General features: G+C 42.2%; 5 protein-coding genes across 5 annotated transcripts; 2 read left to right on the forward strand and 3 right to left on the reverse strand.

Moving 5' to 3' along the window:
* The first annotated feature begins 566 nt into the window (after window positions 1–566).
* On the forward strand, window positions 567–2,062 carry V2V93DRAFT_369091 (chaperone for protein-folding within the ER, fungal-domain-containing protein). Its single transcript, XM_066909939.1, has 4 exons — window positions 567–767; window positions 889–1,003; window positions 1,078–1,256; window positions 1,311–2,062. Exons 1-4 carry the CDS (start codon window positions 639–641, stop codon window positions 1,653–1,655), a joined length of 768 nt encoding a protein of 255 aa, XP_066766235.1. The 5' UTR covers window positions 567–638; the 3' UTR covers window positions 1,656–2,062.
* Window positions 2,063–2,241: 179 nt separating this feature from the next.
* On the forward strand, window positions 2,242–4,289 carry V2V93DRAFT_380053 (uncharacterized protein; the record flags this gene model as incomplete). Its single annotated transcript, XM_066912035.1, has 2 exons — window positions 2,242–2,578; window positions 2,638–4,289. 2 exons carry the CDS (start codon window positions 2,242–2,244, stop codon window positions 4,287–4,289), a joined length of 1,989 nt encoding a protein of 662 aa, XP_066766236.1.
* Window positions 4,290–4,386: 97 nt separating this feature from the next.
* Window positions 4,387–6,366, reverse strand: V2V93DRAFT_229145 (uncharacterized protein). Its single transcript, XM_066907065.1, has 3 exons — window positions 5,615–6,366; window positions 4,884–5,554; window positions 4,387–4,828 (listed from the first exon to the last, which is right to left on the reverse strand). The coding sequence occupies exons 1-3, from the start codon at window positions 6,195–6,197 to the stop codon at window positions 4,484–4,486; spliced, it is 1,599 nt and encodes a 532-aa protein (XP_066766237.1). The 5' UTR covers window positions 6,198–6,366; the 3' UTR covers window positions 4,387–4,483.
* Window positions 6,367–6,587: 221 nt separating this feature from the next.
* Window positions 6,588–9,548, reverse strand: V2V93DRAFT_369095 (uncharacterized protein). Its single transcript, XM_066909940.1, has 2 exons — window positions 8,611–9,548; window positions 6,588–8,554 (listed from the first exon to the last, which is right to left on the reverse strand). Exons 1-2 carry the CDS (start codon window positions 9,345–9,347, stop codon window positions 6,649–6,651), a joined length of 2,643 nt encoding a protein of 880 aa, XP_066766238.1. The 5' UTR covers window positions 9,348–9,548; the 3' UTR covers window positions 6,588–6,648.
* A 7,633-nt stretch (window positions 9,549–17,181) lies between these two features.
* On the reverse strand, window positions 17,182–18,456 carry V2V93DRAFT_369110 (uncharacterized protein). Its single transcript, XM_066909941.1, has one exon. The coding sequence runs from the start codon at window positions 18,146–18,148 to the stop codon at window positions 17,402–17,404; it is 747 nt and encodes a 248-aa protein (XP_066766239.1). The 5' UTR covers window positions 18,149–18,456; the 3' UTR covers window positions 17,182–17,401.
* Between the last annotated feature and the right edge of the window lie 2,981 nt (window positions 18,457–21,437).

Here is a 21,437-nt window from a genome sequence, read left to right on the forward strand (position 1 = left end):
GACAAGAGCAAGAAAACTGCTACAGTTTCTGCATTTTGAGTTCTTACCAAAACAATATACTGAAAAGGCGCTACTGCAATACCAGTTATCCAGTTTATAATGATTGATATATGTTAGTAGAGCAATGCAAGCAGGTAGGTTCAGGCTAGCGAAACATGATTTCTCGGATAGAAAGATAAGGTTTACGTACTTTGTAGTCTAATGCACTGTCGATCATGGAAATTCTAACAGTTGGCACCTTTTACTTATACTTAGATGCGGACTACAAAAGATAAAGAGGCTTCAATCTGTGTTTGGCTGTCAAACTGGATTAGAAAGAGGACTGCCGGGAAATATCATTTTTTCTTCGAGTGCCATTTTCGGACTTGCTCTTGCCTAAAAATAGGAAATACGCGCAGTCGCAGAAACTCTAATATTGCGCGTCTCCGAAGAAGGGTAAACTTTATGTGACTAGTGGTGTTACGTGGCACATGCCACTAAATGTGATGTTTATGCCTTAAATAGACAATTAGCGAAGCACACTGCAACTGCGTACCTGCAATTCTTGCATGCCTCCTCGTCAAAGACCAGCAGGCTTCAGTCTCATTGACCTCTACCTTTAATTCTTCCTCTCTCTTTCTCATTCGCTATTCGTTACTATGATTCGACGGTGGAACTCCCTTTGTCTGCTACTCTGCGTCTTGCTTGCCTCCGACGTGCACGCGGCGAACGTGACTGCCTTGACTGGCACATGGTCTTCGAAATCAAATACGGTCTTTACCGGTCCTGTATGTCTCCGATAATTTCATTCTCTTTTCTACTCCTTACCAGACTTCATATGATGCTTTATGCCTGCTTCTGCTTCAAATGAGTTTTTTTCATGAGCAGTCGCTGACTTGTATTTAACAGGGATTTTACGACCCCATCGACGAGCTGCTAATCGAACCTCGATTACCGGGCATTAGCTTCAGCTTTACTGATGACGGTCACTATGAGGAGGCGTTTTATCTCGTAACTTCCAACCGTATGTGTTTTCATTCCGTCAACTGCCTTTATGTAGTCGCACATTCACGCGTCATGCTAATCTCCCACTGACAGCTACTACGCCATCCTGCCCTACTGCCGTTCTTCAGTATCAGCACGGAAAATACGTACTCAACCAGAACGGTTCTATTTCTATGTTTCCTATCGGTGTTGATGGTCGTCAGGTTCTTTCTGATCCCTGTGACTCCGAGATCTCAACTTATACTAGATATTCCCAATTTGAGTTGTATTCGGTGCGCTAATTTCTCTCCTTAATTTATCATTTGAAGTTTTGCTAACGTCCCTAGGAATGGAATATTGTAATTGACGAATATCAAGGAAGGTACCGTTTGAACTTGTTTGAATGGGATGGTACAGTAGTTCGTCCACTTTATCTTGTCTATCGTCCTCCTCTAATGCTGCCGACGGTCACAATGAACCCGACATCTTCGGCCGCCACCGAGACCTCAACTTCTACATCCGTTAGCTCACGTCATAAGATCAAACGCTCATTTGAGAACAGACCTCGTACTTCGGCTCGCAAAACCGCTACTATTGACTATGATTTCTGGTGGTGGTCAGCATTGTGTCTCGTGGTTGGATGTGGTTCTTCATATGTTGTTATGCAGACGCGTCAGTTAAAAGTTGAATAACTGTGTCTGCTCATGATTAGTTGGGAGTTGTGCGTTCGTGTTGGTTACTGGTCTCTACTCATTGCTTGGCACATTTAAGTCGCAGTTCACAAGTCGGCGCAGGAATATGCCTTTATGATACACATAGATAATTCTTTTTTTTTTTTCATCAATATTATTTGAAATCTGTTAGCTTTTTTTGGAAGTACTACTGTTCAGTTTGTATCTCACCGGCGTTGTTTCATTTTTTTTCAAATTATTTGCTCGAATGTTTATGATGAATTTATTTTCGAGAATTGGATAATTTCTGTAGAATGTTATCATTCTACGGCAAAAATAAGGGCAGTATTGGGTTTATAGAGTCGAGTCAAAACCAGTATACCAGTTGTATATCCTCATATATATATGACAATTGAAAACATTCAAACAATTGAAAATATCTAAACTGAGATCTTGTCTGATTCAGTCGTAATTTTCTGATATACTACTGTACAATGTACTTTGAAACCACCTAATCAATGTGATTGATTCAACGCGATCACGCATAATGAAATCAACAAAACAATTCAACAGAATACCACCTCCAGGGCTCAATATTTATTATGTAATGTCCACCAATAACAACGCTCTTTTTCTTACATGGTTGTTAGAGTGGCATACACAATCTGAATCCTTTAGCTCGAAGTCTCATAATGCCTACAAGAGAGCACACGATGTGTTGCGATCATGTCCAATTACCTTTTCGCATCCGCGAGAGATGATGGCGTTGAAGGGGTTTGGAGCTGGTATTTGTGGGAGGCTAGAATCAAAGCTGAAAGAGTATTGCCTTGCTAATGGTATCGAAATGCCTGCCGCTGGAGCGGGATCAATCAGAGCGTCTGAAGCTACTGATCTCTCGTCTGAAAAACCTAGGGCTAAAAGGGCAAAGAGATCGACAGGAAAAGGTTCCGAGTTGTTATTCCATGATATTTTGTTACTATTTACTTACTCTCATTTTCTCAAGATTGCTCAGAAAACATCCCCCCTCCCCCAAAAGTTTCATCAACACAAACGCAGTCGGGGAAAGCACCCAGAGCGCGGAAAGCAAAGCAGTACGTTCCAGGATATCGCACAGGCGCCTACGCCATCCTTCTAGCTCTTTATGACCATTCCAAAGATCCAACTGCTGCAGACCCTGCACTAACCAAATTCGAACTCATCAAACGCGCACAACCATTATGTGATATATCATTTGATATAGCGACAGGTTCAAATAAAGAGCATGCTGTAGGTGGAACAACTGGTGGTCGTTATACGGCATGGGCTGGTGTTAAAATGTTGATCAAGCATGAGCTGGTTGTGGAGAATGGTAAACGCGGAAAATTTGTTTACAATATCTCAGACCTAGGAATAGAGGTTGCAGAGACTGTAATCAAAATCGCTCGAGAAAGAGAAGGAATTCAAAACTCACCACCATCACATTCCACGCCCGGCAGTGGCCTATTGATTGAATCTGGCAGGACTCAAATTGGGCAGAATTCGATTGATAGTGAGGTGTCAGATAGCTCCAATACATCCAGAAGGCAACCTCTGGCGTCCGCTACAAATCGCTCAGAATCCAAAGGCTACGCCTTACCACCACGAGGTCCCGGTAACCATAATACAGCCCAATCGATGCAGATAGAGAACTACTATGCAACCGGCACCGGTATTTCATCCGCGCTGAAAATTTCATTACCGACTTTTAGCTTTGCTCTCTGGGAACCTGGTTCTTTCAGCGTGCGCGTGATCATCGACAATCGAGAAATGAAATCTCAAACTGAGCGCAATTTCTTTGGTGAGAGACTGAACGCGTATAGCGATATCCAAGCTGAAGTTAGACCACTTGGGGTTGGAGATACGATCTGGCTTGCTGTACACAATACGACGGGTGAAGAAGTGGTGCTAGGCCATGTTGCCGAGCGAAAGCGAATAGATGACTTAATGAGCAGTATCAAAGATGGAAGATTTCATGAGCAGAAATACCGACTAAGTAGAAGCGGACTCAAGCATGTTATATATATTGTTGAAGAAGCACCGGGCGTGCAGGTTGATTCTATGCTGGAAGCTGTCCAGACTGCCATCTCATCAACCCAAGTTGTGAACGAGTTCTTTTTGAAACGTACGGCTGGGGTAGAAGATACCGTTCGATATCTAGCTCGCTTGACTAGACAGCTTAGCCAGCTCTATTGCAAAAAGACCCTTCATGTGATACCGGATCACGCAATCGATCGCAAGACATATCTTCATTTATTAAAACATTTGCAAACCACAGATCCCGACACTTGCTATAACATTTCATTTGCCAAATTTCAGTCCACATGCTCAAAATCCGGCAATTTAACAGTTCGTGACGTCTATTTAAGAATGCTACTAACTATTTCTGGCATTTCGTGGGAAAAAGCCATCGAAATCCAGAAAGAATTTCCGACTCCGCAACATTTATGGAAAGCTCTTTACTCAGAGTATAAAGCGAACGGAGAACAAGCAGCAAGAGAATTGATTATGAAGCAATGTTCAAAGAATACTCAGGTTTCAAGGAAGAAAATCGGAAAGGCTTTATCAAGTAAGATTGCGGAAATCTGGGGACCTGTGTTGGAGAGTACGAGAGCGATAAGCTCAAGCTCAGTTGAATGAAACAGTTATAGGGAGATGGCTACTTGATGATGATATTATTTGATTGAATTAATGAAATAAAGATTATTCTACTTGACTGAATCTTAAAAGTGTTACAAATCCCTTGCTCCGCAAATATGCAAATAAAAGTCAAAACTCCTCTTGTATGAAAATAAATAACTTGAGACTACAAACTAAGTTGAAAGACATCTGCTTCAACAATCTTCTTTAGTGTCACTCCTCGCTGACGCGCCTGCTGGAGATAACACAGGAAGTGGTGTCAATCTCTTCAAAGCAGGTTCTCGCACCATACAGTATATTGAGCAGTTACTCGGTACACTAGAATTTGGCGAAGTAGAAGCTACTAATGCACTTGCTTGACTTTCTACTTCATTAGCAGAAATAGATTCACTGACTTTTGAGGACTTGCGAGGTGCTTTGTGAAACTTCGAGTCTGTTAGACGAAGTTCATGGATTAGATGAAAACCTAACTCTTTGCAAAGTTTCAAGAGAGAGAGTGACGACGCTTCAATAAAAATTGGCAGATTTTGCGTGTCAGCCTAAAGTGAGAAGTTAGCAAATAGAGATTTAATATTAATAAAGCAAGTCGCATACCATATCTAATCCGTATTGGAGCAATTGTGTGGCAATAGCATTGCTTCCATATTCATCGGCTATTGATATATTATTAACCGTCAAATATTTCCGCCCTTGTAATACTCGTTTCTCTACTTTTCTTTTGGATCGAAGATACTCAGAGTATCGATACTCATCGACAATGCCACCCGGGAATTGAAGCTCAAATAATGTATCATTCAGATATTGCCCAGTTTCTATCGTATACATAATCCCATCAATGAATGCTCCTAGCCGTATAGGTAATGTTTTTATATCAAATAACAGAAGCGGCAAATTGAATGAAAAAGATGTAGGAGATACAATCCGCCACTGCGCAAATCCGACTACCGGAGAGATCTCTTTTTTTAATGCAGGCGCACTCGTGATATCAGTCTGAGTAAATATCGGCGTCTCTGTATCGCCCAACTCCTGAGTTAAATGCGCTTTAGTAGTTTCAGCAATCATACTAGCTCGAATCGAAATATCGCCTTTAACAACCATACGTCGTAAGAAAAGCTGACGGGCGGCGGTCTTGCATCGTTGCATGCGGGCATGTGCGATTGGATGTTTTGGTGGATCGGATTGTGAAGGGTGACCACGTAGGTATCGGCAAAGCGGATCACTTTCTGCAAGCTGATCAACTAGCTCTTGACATTGTGAAATGTGCTCTGAATATTAAATGTATTAGCCAAACAAGAAGATGAGCAAACAGGGCTGAGGGATATTACCGTCGGTCACTCGAAATATTTTTAAAAAAACATCAACCTTTGAAGACGACAATCGTCTCCTTGCACCAGCATGACCAATATGTCCTCTCTCATCAAAAAGAGTAAAATACCCTGCAGCAGACATTGTATCTTTCACCGCAGAATCTCGAAGGACATCTGCTCCAATCCTCCCAATATTGAGATCTGCAGCTGCTCTTCGGCGCTCGATCAGTAAGCCGCCTGAAGCTGAAGTAGCAATTACCCTTACTTTAGATGGTCTAGTTCTATGTGGAACTCGCTGCTCTGCGTGACTTTTAGGTGCCGTAATGTTCGACGTATTAAAATCCTCTATAGCATTGCCGCTTGCAGCAGCGTGATGGCCATGCAAAGTATCCATCTGATCAGTTTCACTATGCAAGTACGCGATATTGTCATGTACAATATCGAAATTCTCGTCTTCTTCATAAGCAGTATACAAGCTAGCATTATAAAACGATGACTTTTCAGAGCGGACCGTCGAATTATCGGCCGAAGAGTATCTACGACCAGCCATAGCTAGTCCAGCTTGCTGTCGTCGCTCTAAAAATGTTCGAAGCGCGTCCATATCTCTGACTTGAATAACTAAATCTGTGAATAGAGCTTTGCATGAATTCAGTACTGATTAGTATAGCCGATCTCTCCCTTCACCAAAGTCTCGAAGCCATAAGCTGCAAGCTCCTAGAATATTATTTAAACTACTTTTAGTAGTTCCTATCTAGAATGTGTTCTGTTTTCTTTCTTGGTGAAGAACGCCGAGATTGGTGTCCGAATATTTTCGTCAACAGTCTGTCTTATCGCGCCGAATGCGGATTAATGACCAGGTTTTTAGGGTTTGATACCCTCCAGCCTCACGCGTTGTGCCTGCTGCCGACCGCCGCACAAAATACTGGGCGTGTTCTAAATACTACTTATTGGTACTCAGAGAATACTTACATTTGTAAAATTTGAAAAAAAGCCTAAAAATTCCTTTACTATACATTTCAAAAGAAACTAAAAACCACACAGTTTATTCCGATTTATCCATACCTATATAAACTCCCCCGATTCATATCCACATTATTCTCTTTTCTTTCATCAGGTCTTGCAGTTTTCGAATCGACAGGTTGCACAGGCTGCGAAGTTAGTACATGCATGACGGAATTACGATTCGATTCATTAGATTGAGCGTGTTGGTTTCCATGCCATTGCTGCTGCTGCTGCTGGGCATTCGCGGTATAATAAGTTGGGAACGGGTATTGAGATGCCTCGCCTGGTTGCTGCAAGACTTCTGGTCCAGGATGTACCGGTATTACATTTATGTTATTGACACCCAAAGCACCCTCATGTATAGAATTTTCATTTACATGATGTGATGACGTTGCATCCGCAGGTAACGGTCCATCACCGAACTGAGGCACGGAATATCTATTTGTAAGTTCCGGAGATAACCATTCTTGGTCAAGAGCAAAATTACTATCAAAGCCAATTCCGTAAGAGTCAATAAACCACTTCATGTTTTCAACGTCTGCCATTGCGGTGCCACCATATGCAGAATCAAAAACACCTCCATTGGCAGCTTTGGCATTATTAAATGCATCTGCATTTCCGCCATTGTGAATAAAACCTGAAGCTGACGAGTTTTGAGATACAGCACCCTGCCCATCAATCGATTGAACAGGAGCCAAATCGGTCTCCGCCTTCTGAGCGGCCTGCTTTTGCATGGCGCTCTTTCTCAGTTCCGCCTCAATATTATCACATAGACTGAACAGCGCTTCAGCATATTTATTTGCCAGATGAATATCATCAGGAGACGAATCACTCAAAGTCGATGCAAGACTGCGGATAGTAGACAGCATATCATGCTGTCGATCAGGATCTGCATCCCGCTCAAGAGCCACGATTTTTGCAATGAAAATCGCGGCATGAATAGAGCGGACAAACCACTGTAAAGGAGCCCATCTCAAAATTCCCTTTTCAAAAACTCGTGTTATGACGGCAATGAGTTGCTGAGCAGCCTGTGTAGCAAGTAAAATGTAAACCTCTGCAAGTGACTCGTCGACCTGACGGTGTCCAGGCGGTGACAGCGCTAGAGAGTATATGTACAGCTCGGTGTAGTGGAACTCCATCAAAAGCGATTCCCGATCGATATCGTCGTTTCTAAATAGTAATTGGTATTTCGAATTCCAGACAGTAAGTTTAGACCGGAAATAGCGAAGCAAAGGAAGGTAATTCTCTGAATTCAAAATTTTATACATTGATCCTGGCGACGAGTATAAACTCTGATGAGCAAGAGACAAGATGCGTAAAATATCCAGCTTTGCATTATCTAATGTCGAAAATGAGATCGTTGTAATCTCCTGGAAGGAATAAGAAAGCATTGATGGTCTACCAAGTCTAAGAGCAAGTGTAATATCTGAATAGAAACATGCAAGTGAAATTTCCCGCCATTTGGAAAAAAGATTCATATCTTGCGCTAGTCGAATAGCAACGCCAATCATCATCCAAGCCATTCGATCACTTCGTCTAGCGGCTGCAAAGCCACCGTATCCGCCGCCTCCTTCTGGACCGCGGCCGTCTTCGTCGTTACTTGGAAGATGCGTTGGGTTCGCGTAGTCGCCCTTTCGAGAGTGCACTGCTCGCGGATTCCATTGAGATAACAGTAAAAAAGCGAGCACTGTAGCTAGTGATATACTGCTAGCTTCAGCCCACACTGTTTGTGAAATAAGAGACTCTCCATAAGTCCATAGAGTAGCGTGTACTGCGTTCGCCCGCTCAGACATATTTTGAGACTCCTCTGCCACTCTTCCAGGTTCAGGCAAATTACAATAACGCGAAGAGATCGACAAGATAGTGACGAAAAGGATAGGATGAGCAGCTAGATTGTTAGGCGACTGCAAACCCGGAGGAATATATGGATAAAACTGGTGTAGAGTACCAAAAAAACTAGAAAAAAAAACCAATCAGCACAGTACAGCTTGGAGAAGCAACCAGCTACTTACAAATTCAGGAGAATCATAACTTCTTCTTCGGTAATCATTCCTGCTTGAATTGGATGAAATGAGTTAAGCTTTGACGATCTGAACGTCCAGCGAGCGTGAACCTCCTTTGACTTTACTCGTTTATACGCTTGTGAAGACTCATTGTTTTCAGACGTATTGCTATTTCGAGATTTTCCTTCCGCAGAATCAGCTACATGTGCTAAAATGTTTAGCGCTTCTGCCGTAGTATGTAATCCCCGATCTTTGATCAATGTCCCAGTGAGTTTCTGGTCTTGTCTAGCTTTCTTGCCGGGGATATCTGCAAATACCGCTTCTTTGAAATTTCCGTCGCGGTCATCTTCATCGTCAATTTCACTGCCAGTGTTATCAGGATGCATAAAATCCGAGTACTTGCGGGCCTTCCCTGCTCTCACATTCTTTGCTCCTCCGCGACGACTAGGCACAAACTCGCATTTCCTGCCCTCGCGCTTGCATCTTGCACACGGCGGCTCGGACGGATTCTCCAGCGATCCCAGATCGCATTTCACTTTCCGTTCACGACAATGAAGGCATGCTTTGTATGATCTTCTGAACGGGAATCCCCCTCTTGCAGTTACTATTTCCCTGTTAGGGGAAAATTGAGCGGAGCTGTGCTGCGATGCGTGTGCGCTTGTCGATTGCCCAAGAATATGCTGCTGAGAACCTAAGCTAACGTCAGAATTGTGTGGATACTGTGGAATCACACGCTGTTGATCCATCTATTATAGAGACTATTGGTGTGGGGTAGGTGATGAGTGAAGCACTGCAGGCTCGGTTGATGGCGGAAGTCGATTCTTGCGGTGTGCAACGGTTAGCGGCGGCGAAGGAGGCGGTCGGGCAAATTAACCCTTACCCACTATGTTGCGGGTTAGATTAATATCTGGCGAAGGGACCAGACAATCTGGAGCTTTATAACTTAGTTCTATAAAGACCTTTTTTTATAGCAGAGTGAGAGTTTAGAAGAAGCATATTTATTCTACAAAAATGTTGATAAATAAAGCACAAAAGGGCACTTCAGTCACATGAAAATGTACCTTACAAAAATTAAAACCTCCGTGACTCCAAATTAGATATTCCTTCCAGACGTCGAAGAAAAAAAAATTTCCGCAATCTAAATTCCACAATGCGGTTAAAAAATTATATGATGAGATTGAGGTCATCATTTTATCCGGTTCTTGTACTGAATGAAAGCCCCGGAAGCGCTCCCATATCTGCCGAATAAAGATTTTTCTATCTGATTTGGCTTAATTAGAAGTCCTGGATTTTTGCCCATCTTTGATTTTAAATATCACTGATTCAAATGCTAAATCTACTTTAAATAGCAGCTACACTACTAGAAAGATTCAATTACATAATGAAAAACTATGTGCTTGGTCTTCAAAATCCGTCCTGCTTACTCCACGGCATCGAAACTGTCAGAAATAGCTTTTGCTCAGTCTGAAGAAGAGTACAAGAGTACAAAAGTTGCAGGGAGTTAATGATTGAGTTCAAAGAACCACCCTTTTCAGACAAATTTAGGTTTATCTTATAGTATGTCATATTCAAGGCGTCATCATGCCAAAACCTTTTGGCTACCAAAACAATATACCATAACCTCTCAGCAGAAATTTTTCGTCACAGTACCTGATAAGAAAAAAATTATATTAGAACCCGCGGCCCGAAAACGGCTCGCGGCTCCGCCTCTATGGTTTTGATTCAGTCAGATGAGCACGGTCGTGCCGCTTTGCTTGTCTGGCCGAAAGACAAAAGTGGCAAACTGAATAAATTGCGCAGGGTCCATTTCGTTGCTAGTTCTGGAAGGAACCTCTGCAATATCTATTCATTTATTGCCATTTATTGCCACGTGCGGCCTCCAAGACTTAAAAATGGTTTTATAATGTACGTATAAAGACATCAAATTTATCTTTAGCTAATTGAATAGATACAGCTCAAATATACTGTGAAATGGACAGATTGTGCCAGACAGAATAAGCTTATTTGAGTTCAACGCTGGAGAATTAAAGCTGTTCGAGAAGCCGGAGCTAGAACCATTTCCGGAAACGAGACCCGCAAATACTCTCTCCTCTTATAAAGGGTGGTCTGGCTATCCAGCTCAATTGCTATATTAAAATACTTTATTCGTCTTTGCCGCGGAAAAAGAAGAAGTTAGATTACTTGAAGGTTCCTAATGTGTGTCTCTAACAAAAAGTTTCCTGTTTTGTTTCTGATTGAATAGACGGCGATTCCATGCACGGACTCTTGAAAATCGTTTCTGGGGACTTACACCTGTTTCCCTTTAGATTTAAATTCTGCTTCTTCTTGTGATTTAGTACTTTCGGTATTCCTAAAGGTACCATTGTGCCAATCCTGTATCTCTCGATAGGCGCCAAAGCTTCGAGTTCTATCTATTTTACTTCGCCCGATTAAGACACCATACGTCATTTTAAAGTCATAGTGATTTTCAGGGACACGCACGGGAGATTTTTTTTCTTGCTATGAATTGGAGATTGCGTCGCTTTGGCCCACTAAGCACCCTTTTTTTTAGTAAAAATTTAAATATTGCAATCAGATATACTTACAAAATACTGAGCAAAGTCAAGGCTTACATCATTCTTCGTTTTGTCTAACTTTGTCCAACTATAGTTTGAAACACATTGGTTGGCTTCAAATCACCAATCAGGAGCGGCCAAGCCTTTCTATTTATTTATTTCGCTGACGCTGGAATATAAATAGAAGGACTATGTCATAAATAAAAGAGATCTATATCGTTTCATATACTTGCCAATTAAGTGTGGCGCGAGATTTTGTATTGGTTGATACTGATAAAAGTCGCTTGTCTTAAAAAATATTCCTGTAGTCATAAGACAGAAGGCAATAGTATGCCTGGTTTTGAAAATTGGGATGATTCTTCAATATGTAACTCAGCAAATGCAGCTGAGCTATCTGCTTTAGTAAATCGTGCCTATTCTCTTGCACAGTAGAAAGTCCTCCCCCGCGAGAGAGTCGCAGTAATGACACATAGATCTCAGCAATCGTTCCTGAATTAACAGAAAATGCTGACCTTGCTAAACTTAGATAGCGGCGTACCACGATTATTTTGGTCGTAGACTAGATGACTCGTAAGGCACCTGTGGCTGAATTAGAGAAAAAAAATCTGATCGTTTGATGATTGTCGCCGATGAAACTTTTGGAGAGACTTTCAGTGGAGCTGCAATAGTTCTGGGAATATACATTGGCAAAGGACAGAGTGCGTAGGCTTCGTTGAGTGTGATTGCACAAATGGTATCGACCAGCTAATGTCATCTACCCGTTATCTTATATATGAGCTTACGTACTGCTTGCTAGCTTGCGACTTATCGAAAATTCTTTCAGATAATAATTGACAGAATGGCTCAGATAAAACCCACCGTCATAGGTAAGAGAGTGTCAATTATGATTAGCTCATAAACACCTTGAAAATGTATATCCAATAGTTCTCTTGTTTTTTAGATCATTATGCCTTTCAGCTCGCTTCCAAGAATCCTGGATTCTAAAACATTATCGGTAGAACGACAGCGGGAGACTAACCGACGCAGTGTCAATTTATTGTATTTACAAATCAAACAATTGCTCGTCAAGATAAATACAGATTCGCAATGAAATTCGATAATGATTCAGGTAGCTAAATACTTGCAAATCTGAGGAGGTCGATGTGGCTGTAGTTGAGCAAAAAATACTAGCATGAGATCCACGTGTTTCACTGATTCAAAAAAGGTATGAAGTAGCATCTTATCACAAATTTGTTTTTTCTGGGATCGTGGCAACGCATTAACTACGAAGAATTCTATTAGCTCGGACTAACGGAGCGCTAAGACTGTTTGTCACCAGCAGTTCTTAAAAGTAACTCTTGATTTTTATTCAAGATGGAGCAAAATGGGCAGCCAAATACTATCTTGCAAGAGATTTTAAAGTCCAGGACTAGTAAATGACTATAATAAAATCATCTTAATCCTCTTATTGTGGGGTTTTCCGGCATAAACTACTCTCTCTCTCTCTTGTGCGTTTGCTCCGCTTTTGTGCCCCACAAATTCCAAATTTTGGGAGTTAGCACATTAAGTAACTCCCAAGGCAACATTGTGAGTTTGCAGAATGAGAGAAACTCTTCAATTGCGATTACATTTTTCGCTAACCACTCATCTAGTAATTATCATAATAGCTAATAATGAGTGCTTAACTCATTGATTTTATATTCTAGATTATGAAAGTTGATGACAATGGAACCTCAAGTAATCTGAAAGCACCACTTCACCCACAGGTTAAACGTTACGTTTACAGAGACTGACAAGCAAGTCCAACGCTCAAGTAATAGATAGTATGCGCTATATACTAAAATGAACTACGCCCCCGACTACTGTGATCAAATTCTTAGGCATCAGAACTCAAGAACCGTAAACGCAATGGTTCACTAAACTATTCAGCTCCAATGCAACCAATCAGCGTTGCGATTTCGTCCCAATCGATGATTTCCAGATATCGTGCGGAGAGTTCACAGGGGCTTGACTCTTGAAGTTCGGGAAGAATAAATAGCAATCAGACAATAAATATTGCAGATCTCGAACCACTGTGACGGACAGACTGTCCAGTAGACAGCTGAATAGAATTTATAACAGCATTTTCAATAAACATCAAAAGTATATGAAATTTTGACGGCCGAAACCTACCATAAATGTGATATAACAGCTGGTAAGAGTCAAAGAGGCGATAACGTCTTCGCTCTATAGCTAAGGTATCAATGCTTTTTTTAGCCGCTGCCTTAAAGATCATCAGCCGATTTTGCTGACAATTTCTAGCCACCGTATTCTCTCTAGTCCTTATCGACGCAAAGAAAGATATCAAGACATATTTTGGTCGGATATTTCTATGCCTAATAGCTCGTGCTGTCGAACTGAGTCTTGCCGCCGACTAGCCGCTAGGGTTTTGTGTGACAGCTGACTTGACGGCATAAAATCCCGGGCGCTAAACCTCAATCGTTCATCGTAACCTGCTTTTTTCCCTGTCATTTTTTCAGTTGGACAGTTGGAAATAACCGTGATTTGGTTTATACAAAATAAATTGAGTAACGAGTGCGTATTAGAAAACTGATGATAGCTGCTGACTTCGTAAAATCGCTATAAAAAGGAGCGGCAAGAATCCCGCTGAATTGATCGGGTAACGTTCTAGGAAGATTTAATGAGTCTCAAGGATAATCTTGCCCAGCCGTTTTTGAAGAGCATAGCGGAATACGGATTAACTGAACTATTGCCATGCAAACAACAAAATATTAGAAACTGTGAATTTAATCAAAAGTGGGCAATGATTAGCAACAATTATTCACTAGCTTTTGACAGTGCCTAAAAATTAGCTCTGAAAGCGTATGTATATTGAGAATGATTTTGATAGATTCGTCAAACGATACCTGTATGATCTCAAACGTGATTGCTCATGACCCTGCATTGGCCAGATTAATATTTAAGATAAAGACAGCTGCATGCTAGATGATTATTTTTCAGAACATTCAGTATAAAAATCAATAATCAATTGACTAAAGACATTTCTTGCCGTTTATTCTTCTTGTCGAGAGCGGGTAACTTGGCGGATAAACCCAATTAGCACGACAGCCCTTGTGATATAAGTACGCATTACACTCGAAAGATAATGCATTTACAAGAAAAAGATCAAGATTTTAGATTAATATATTATACTTCGCTTGTATTCTGATGAGGGTACGAAATATTGATGGCCTGCGCGGCGGGCGCAATCTGAAAAACTAGTCAACTCTCAAAAGGTGGCACTACCTACTTATCTCCTGTAGATCTTCAACTCTCAAAGGGTAGCGTTATCATCAAGCTATCTCATTTAGAATGACTTACCGTCAGAAAGTATACAATTCATAACTAAATCTGTGATAGATGATGGCTGATCCGCTGGTTTTAATCGGCCAGTACCGACAAAAACCCAGCAGCTAGTGATTTAACACCGTCGGTCGAACGCTTAGGCAGTCGCCATTGCCGTAAGTTTCTCTATAAATAGCGATAAGTCAATAAAAGTTAGGGGACATCAATCTAATTTCTTTCAGTCTCAACACAAAACTATCGGCGATAGAAAGCCTCTTGACTCATAGATTTGTTTTATAGTAGCTAACAACTGAAAAGAATACGCAGAACCTCTGGAAACGATCATCTACTCAGTGCCTTCTTGCTCATTCAATGCTACGAAAATATAGGTTTTAATTTATAGAGTCTCAGACTCAGGCTCTAAAAAGTTTTTATAATTAACTCCATGACCCTGCTCTTTTTGAGTTCAGGGCCTTATCGCACGGCCTTGTTTTAGGAACGCGCCGTCCGATCCTGTGTTCAATTCAAGTATAGCGTACAGCTGCTGAAATTATGAAGTGCAATAAAATACAGCTCGTGCCTGTGATTAATTGGGCAATTGCATGATCTGATATATCAGTTTACAGGTTTTTTTTGTCCAGCTGAATAGTTCAAAGAAAGCATTCGACGTAACAATCATAGTTTTTACTTTTTTCAATCTCCGCGTAGACTTCGAATCGCTTGATTTTAGAGGGTCGGTCGTGATTCTCGATGGTAGACTTTTTTCTATCCAAAATCGGTAGGTGGGCTCGTTTCAGAGTTTTGGATTGATAGACGATCATTAAATTGAGCTAGGCTTTTTTTTCTTTTCCCTTTTTAATCTAATTGTCTGTCGCGAATATCGGTTTTACATCTCTTGCAGTTCTGTGCTCGCGCCCCGCCTGCCACCAAAAAGCCAAGCTTAAAGAAAGATTAACATTAGATCAGAGCTGATTCAGCCGGCTGCATTATCCGAAGCTTCTTTTGTTTCAAGTTTTATCGACGATGGCGATGACAGGATTCCTGAAGTGGGCCTGCAGAAAGGGATGAAATAAAATAAAACAAAAAAATTTATGCTAGCGCTGACACATTTGGTATGAAGTCTAAGATTGTTTCTTTCTTTATATTCCTCGCATATCACTACTAAATTTAAGTCGCTACTAGTTCTTCAGTCTGGAGGATCTGGATGGCTATAGTCCCTGCCGTCTGAATTCTCCACTGACTGTTTCATCAATCAGATCGTGTCACATTTCGCTGCTCAATGCAAATTAGTGAAGTCGCCATGGTCTTTGGCTCCCTTCGCCAATTCCGGTTCCCTTGCCTATGTATGTCACTGCCAGATTTTGATGTCTTAATTTTTGGTATTGATATCTGGCGTTTGTAGATAGATACTGGAACGTTAAATCGTTGCTTGACATCCTTAGTCAAACTCAAGCATGACTTCAGGTCTGGGACGCATTCTGTGTCATCGTCGGGCAGATGAAAAAAACATTGATATACCAATTCTCCTGTTTCTGCTATTTCTTTTCTTTACAGGTCTCATTTTTAGGGGAAATGACAATAGTATGTATTTTGCATTTAAGGGTGAGGGTGTAGTCAGTACTCGATCAGATACACATTCCTCGAGAACTAACCAACATCTAACCATTTCTAGGCGGAAGAAAAATAACACGTCCCACTCCTGTTTTATCTCATGTATAATGTCGCAAATAAAGACAGAATCAGCTTAAGAGAGATCTAGAATGCAGAGCAATACAGAGTAGCGAAGCCGCACGAAAAAAACCCAGAGAGGTTGTTCTGGTCCCGTTTTAAGACGCTTGGGCCAGGGTAGGGTAAATTTCTGAGTGAACAAAGTTATCTCAAAATAATTAAGAGTATTTTTTCTTACAAAACAATCCACATTGGGATGATCCCATGTCCGCTTTGGGAATGAACTAGTATTTGGGCATTCCCGCTCGGTGTCTCGGACACAGGACGTTTATTGCGTAGAGCTTGGATGATTTATATTGCGAGACAGCAATGTATAGTGATTGATTAATTCCTTATTTGCTTAATCGTCTTATACAAGTCAGCCATAATTGATTGCATTGACACTGGCAGCTAATCAAGAGGCTGAGCTAAGACAGTCTCTTAATAAAGTTTTTATCATGCCAAATAACCAATCTCTCTATCTCTGCATTTCCAAATATGGATAATGAAAATTGTAATAGCCGTAAATTTCCGATAGGATTGCACAGATTTATTTAAATCTTTTTATCATTCTTTGGCTGTACTCTAGCGCGCCCAAAGGAGTCGATTGTCTGCCCGTCTCCGCTCCACGAACTTGGCTGTGAGTGAAACCTTGATATCTTTTTACGTTTTGCCTTCTCTGGTGAACACCGTGTACAAAAAGATCAACTTAAATTTTCTCTCTGCGCTCACTCGCCCCTTAAATTCCTGCTCTGCTGGCCCCAATCCAAATCAGTAAAGATCGAGCAGTAGGCCTTTTTTTCCTTTTTACTTTGTTTCTTATTCACTTTATTGGGTCGTAGCTGTAGCTGTATTGAGTCCTGGCGCGACGTTGAATTCCTGCACTGAGTTCGCCCGGATTGCACGCCTCGCACGTGTCCTACAGACTCTCAAGTCACCCAAACTTCTGCGACTTTCTCCATGTCGACTATTCATGAATATTTGATGTTGGCAATAAATGTTATTTTACATGCTAAGCATTATATATAAAAACATCAGTCCCATATCCATACACCGTGACAAAAAACTTAAAATATACTTACAAACCAGTCAAGATAGCAATACAGTAAGATTCAATAACAAAAAAAAACACCATATATCCGATACCTTTAAATACAGAAATGCTCCTCATATGACCAATAACCAATGACTGTTACTAAAACACTCAAAATAAACCAATTGCAGACGTTGTTCCGTTACTCCTCGTCATCCAAATCCTCATCTTTAGCTTCAACCTCTTCAGAACCCGATCGACTACTATGGTCCGCCTCCTCAGCAATGCTATCAGAACCAGATTCGCCAGTGGCACCAGACTCATAAGCAGATCCATCAAGTGACGAATTGCCTCTCTTTGATCGTCTCAGACGTCTCAGACGTCTCAGACGTCCTTGCATCAAGTAATACGCACCTCGACGGACAATGACCTCAAGTAAACTACGTTCGTAGCCATACAACTCGTGCGTTTGTCTGTAAATCTCTTCGATAATTCTCCGTCGCTCTTTTTCTTCTGTATCACGAATCCAAGTGCGCTCGCCAAGCGGGAATCCTTGATCCTGCAGGATCCCAAGAATGTGCTGCTCGCGAGATCGGGCCTCGTCAGGATCATGAGCGAGACCCATGCGTGCGTGTAAATCAGGCAAAGGGATTCTAGATTCACTTTGCTTTCGCGGTGCACGAGGCGGTCGAACCGGGAATCCATGTGGAGAGACTGACGTCCGTGAGACGGCAGCAGCAGCAAGAGCAAGCGAAAGCTGATTGTCTCCGCTAGCATTAAGAGAAACGGAAGGAATGGGCGAACAAGCAGGCGAAGTGATTGCAGACGGAGCACTGGTAAATAGCCCACTGTTCGAAGGACAGTATGTGAGTGAAGGCGAAGACATTGGCGTTGAGAACTCAGAACACGAAGCTGAGGATATCGAAGAAGTTGACGAGAACGATTGCATGTCGGAAGACAGACGAAGGCGCTTCTGCGAAGGCACACCGTCGAATTGCGAGAGATTAGTGCTGTTGAAATCAGAGCCGGTCAGGTTTGCAAACGGAAGATTGGCAGACAGGTAAGCTTTTTGGCTAAATTGTCTTCGCTGCTGTTGCTGTTGAAGCTGGCGCTGCTGCTGTTGCTGAGCAGCGAGGATGGCAGTCGCGGCAGCAATATTGTTGTTGTTAATGGCAGCAGCGACAGCGGCCGCGGCCGCTGCGTTACTCTGCAGAGTAGGAACGGGGTTGCTGCCAATGTCATTAAACGTTGGCTGGGACCTGTAGTTATACCAGTGTCAGAATTGACGACTCTGATTAGGATTGTCAAAGAATAGAATCATACATTTGGAAGGCAGTGCTATCAAACATTCCAGCACAAGAGAAGTCTGGATCAGTAGAGAGAGAGTCGACCTTGTGAGGCCAGTCGAACGAGAGATCACCTAGTGTGTCATCGTCTTTGCAGAGAATGGAGGTGGAGGCGTCTAGCATTGCCGCACCTGTCGTGGCAGCTGAAGAGGCAAAGAACGAGGGCGAGAGAAGCTCATCTGCTGGTGTGGTAGGCGATGGATAGTCGTCGAAGCAGACCCACGATGAAACGTCGTCATTGGCAGACATTGCGGCGAGATCCATGATTGATTGGGCTAAGGTTGGTGAGGGACTGCGCGACGGGGTTGAAGAATGTCCTTTTGGGAGAAAAGAAGAAGCAGATGACGCGGCGGTGGCAGAGATATATAGAGAGCAGCTCATCGCGTCTCGAGAATAGCTCAGCCTGGGTCGCGTTTAAGTGGCTAGCCAAACTTTGCTTTTGTTGGTATTTTCTTTTTTTGCCGGAAAACTCTTATTTGCTGGCGTACCGTTTGTGCCGTACCTGCTCGCCGAACTACAGCGCCCGACCACGGTACCCTCTCACAAATGTTACCGGTACTCATTTTTTCTGCGGCTGGCCTTGCTTGGGCGGCGGTACCTGGCTACTGCATCTACTCTAGCCCTTTACAGAGCCCTAGCCCAATTCAAAAGCCTAAACGCCTAGCCCATAGCCTACCTCGCCTGCCGACGCTCGCCTTTGGGCGTCGCCCGCATGTGCCTGCTACATGCCCTTCCTGTCGGTTGGCCGCTGGGTCACGTTGATAATTGTCTAATTGACCTTGCTTGTTGACCCGAGTTATGGTTTGACCAATGATTCTCGACCTCGTGGGACGTGGGACGTGGGAAGATCGCATTCGGCTGGTTATCTTAACTGATCTCACACTTGCTTTAATCGCCGGATTCTGACCTCGCTTGCTTGCAGGAAAGCTGAATATCGCTAGTCTGTATAGTTTTTTCTAGATACTAAAAGACTAAAGGCCGTTGTAAATACACTAGTATCCGTGCGAAAAAGTGGCGGGAATCAGAATTAGGGAACGTGGTTAGTCCCAAGCTTTTCTGTCCTCCATCCTCAAAAAATGCGCTCGCTTGGCTCATCGTTCATCAATTACATCCCACCTGAGCTTCCCTATATGTCAGATTAGCATTATAATCCACCGTTATTGTTCGTTGGGCAACTAAGTTTCAATAACTTTTACGGATTCGGCTTTTGGGTTTTATTTGTATCATGAGATCAGTCGTTGACCAACTGGTTTGCTAAGATTTCCTGATAACAGTTCTCATAACAGGCCTGACACATCTATGTATAGTGTACGATTGATCTGCGAACTTTTGGAGCCGCAAGTTCAGAAAATTCACGAATAAATCAGGATAGAAAATTACGGATTTTCTTTCTTTTCTTTCGTAATAACGGTTAGTATAGTCAGCTATCCTTCTAATGTGTTTAGTCGTCTGATCTAGATAACGTAATAGCGAGTTTATATTCAAAAGTTGATAACCACTTACTAGATCACCCTTAGCAATCTTGCTGTCGAAATAGATCTGGAAATATTCCTGGAAATAATATAAAGCGTACAGCGAGATCACAATAGATTCCAACTGTAGCATTTGTGCATTCCCGAGATGCCAGAAATTGGCATACTGAAAAAAAATAAAATAAAAAAGGAAAAAAAGATAAAAAATAAAAACAAAAATTAAAAAAATAAATTATCACATACGGATTAGGACGCTTGTCATCCGCGGCGCGCCTCTTCGCCACTCAAAGTGAACAAATTAAGCACCGTTTCTCTGATGCGTGAGAAAGGTGACAAGACAGAAAACGACATCATTTCGCGACTAATTTGATTGTTTCTTTCCACGCTACGAAATGACAGATTGATCGAAATATAATTCAAAACGGTCACTGCGATTACTGTAGAGATAGAGAGTGCCGACATGTTGAACAGCTAGCCGGCTACACAATCGCAAATCAATCATTGCTGCTACAGGAAAAAATGCTTTAGATCACCTTATGGCCATTATATCCGGAAAGCGTTGCCACGACCGATAGATTCTGAAAAATATGGGATGATTTACCTGATTGTATTCATGACGATGAGCGTTGTTGTACCAGCTACAATTACATCGCTGAAATCGGAGCAGATTGTCGACGGAGCAGTGGCGAATCAGAGAAGAGGCAACGCTGATTCATTTTGCCATTCATGATGACTTTCTATATATTATCCCAATAACTAGCTATTTGCAATGCGACCTGGGTCATCTGTGATGACTTGTATGCGTTACCCTACGAATTTTTTGATGAGGAACTTGGGCTATATCAAACCAACTTCATAGTAAGGATCGTAGCACTGAGAAATTATGGCACAATTTATTCCAAAAGCGAACAAAAAGCTGGCCTAACTCAAACGGCCTCCCCACCATCAGTCCGCGATGGTCATCGCTGGTAGAAAAAAAAACGGCAAGTGGGCAAAAGCTAGTGGGCCGTTCTCTCGCTCCCAAAAAAAGTGGCGCGCACTCACCAACGCTCACTTTCAACTAGCTCGCTTTGATCTCCAGGATCTCCAGAACCGCTGAAAAACTATGGAGTAGATGAGCCACCGGTATCACAGAAAATTCCCTATGTCTCGCTAAAATTAACACCGTCTAACAATTACTGCTCCATTAAATGACGTTGCGCTACCGGTGCGTAGTTTTGTTTCTTACTCGGCAATGCCAAATGCGTGCGTGCGCCATCGTCATGCATTGGTGGTAGCTGGGGGGCTCGGCGATCATGCCTAATCGACCCCGCTTAGGTCATGAAACATATGTAGTAAGCATTATAGACGGATTTTGTGAATTTAGCTGCTGCGGTGAAGACTTCACGTACTCTTAGCATTGCTTCGATTATCAATTGAA

The sequence above is a fragment of the Kockiozyma suomiensis genome, assembly GCF_038497685.1.
Source record: "Kockiozyma suomiensis strain NRRL Y-17356 unplaced genomic scaffold V2V93scaffold_6, whole genome shotgun sequence".
In the NCBI taxonomy this organism is placed as follows: Eukaryota; Fungi; Ascomycota; class Lipomycetes; order Lipomycetales; family Lipomycetaceae; genus Kockiozyma; species Kockiozyma suomiensis.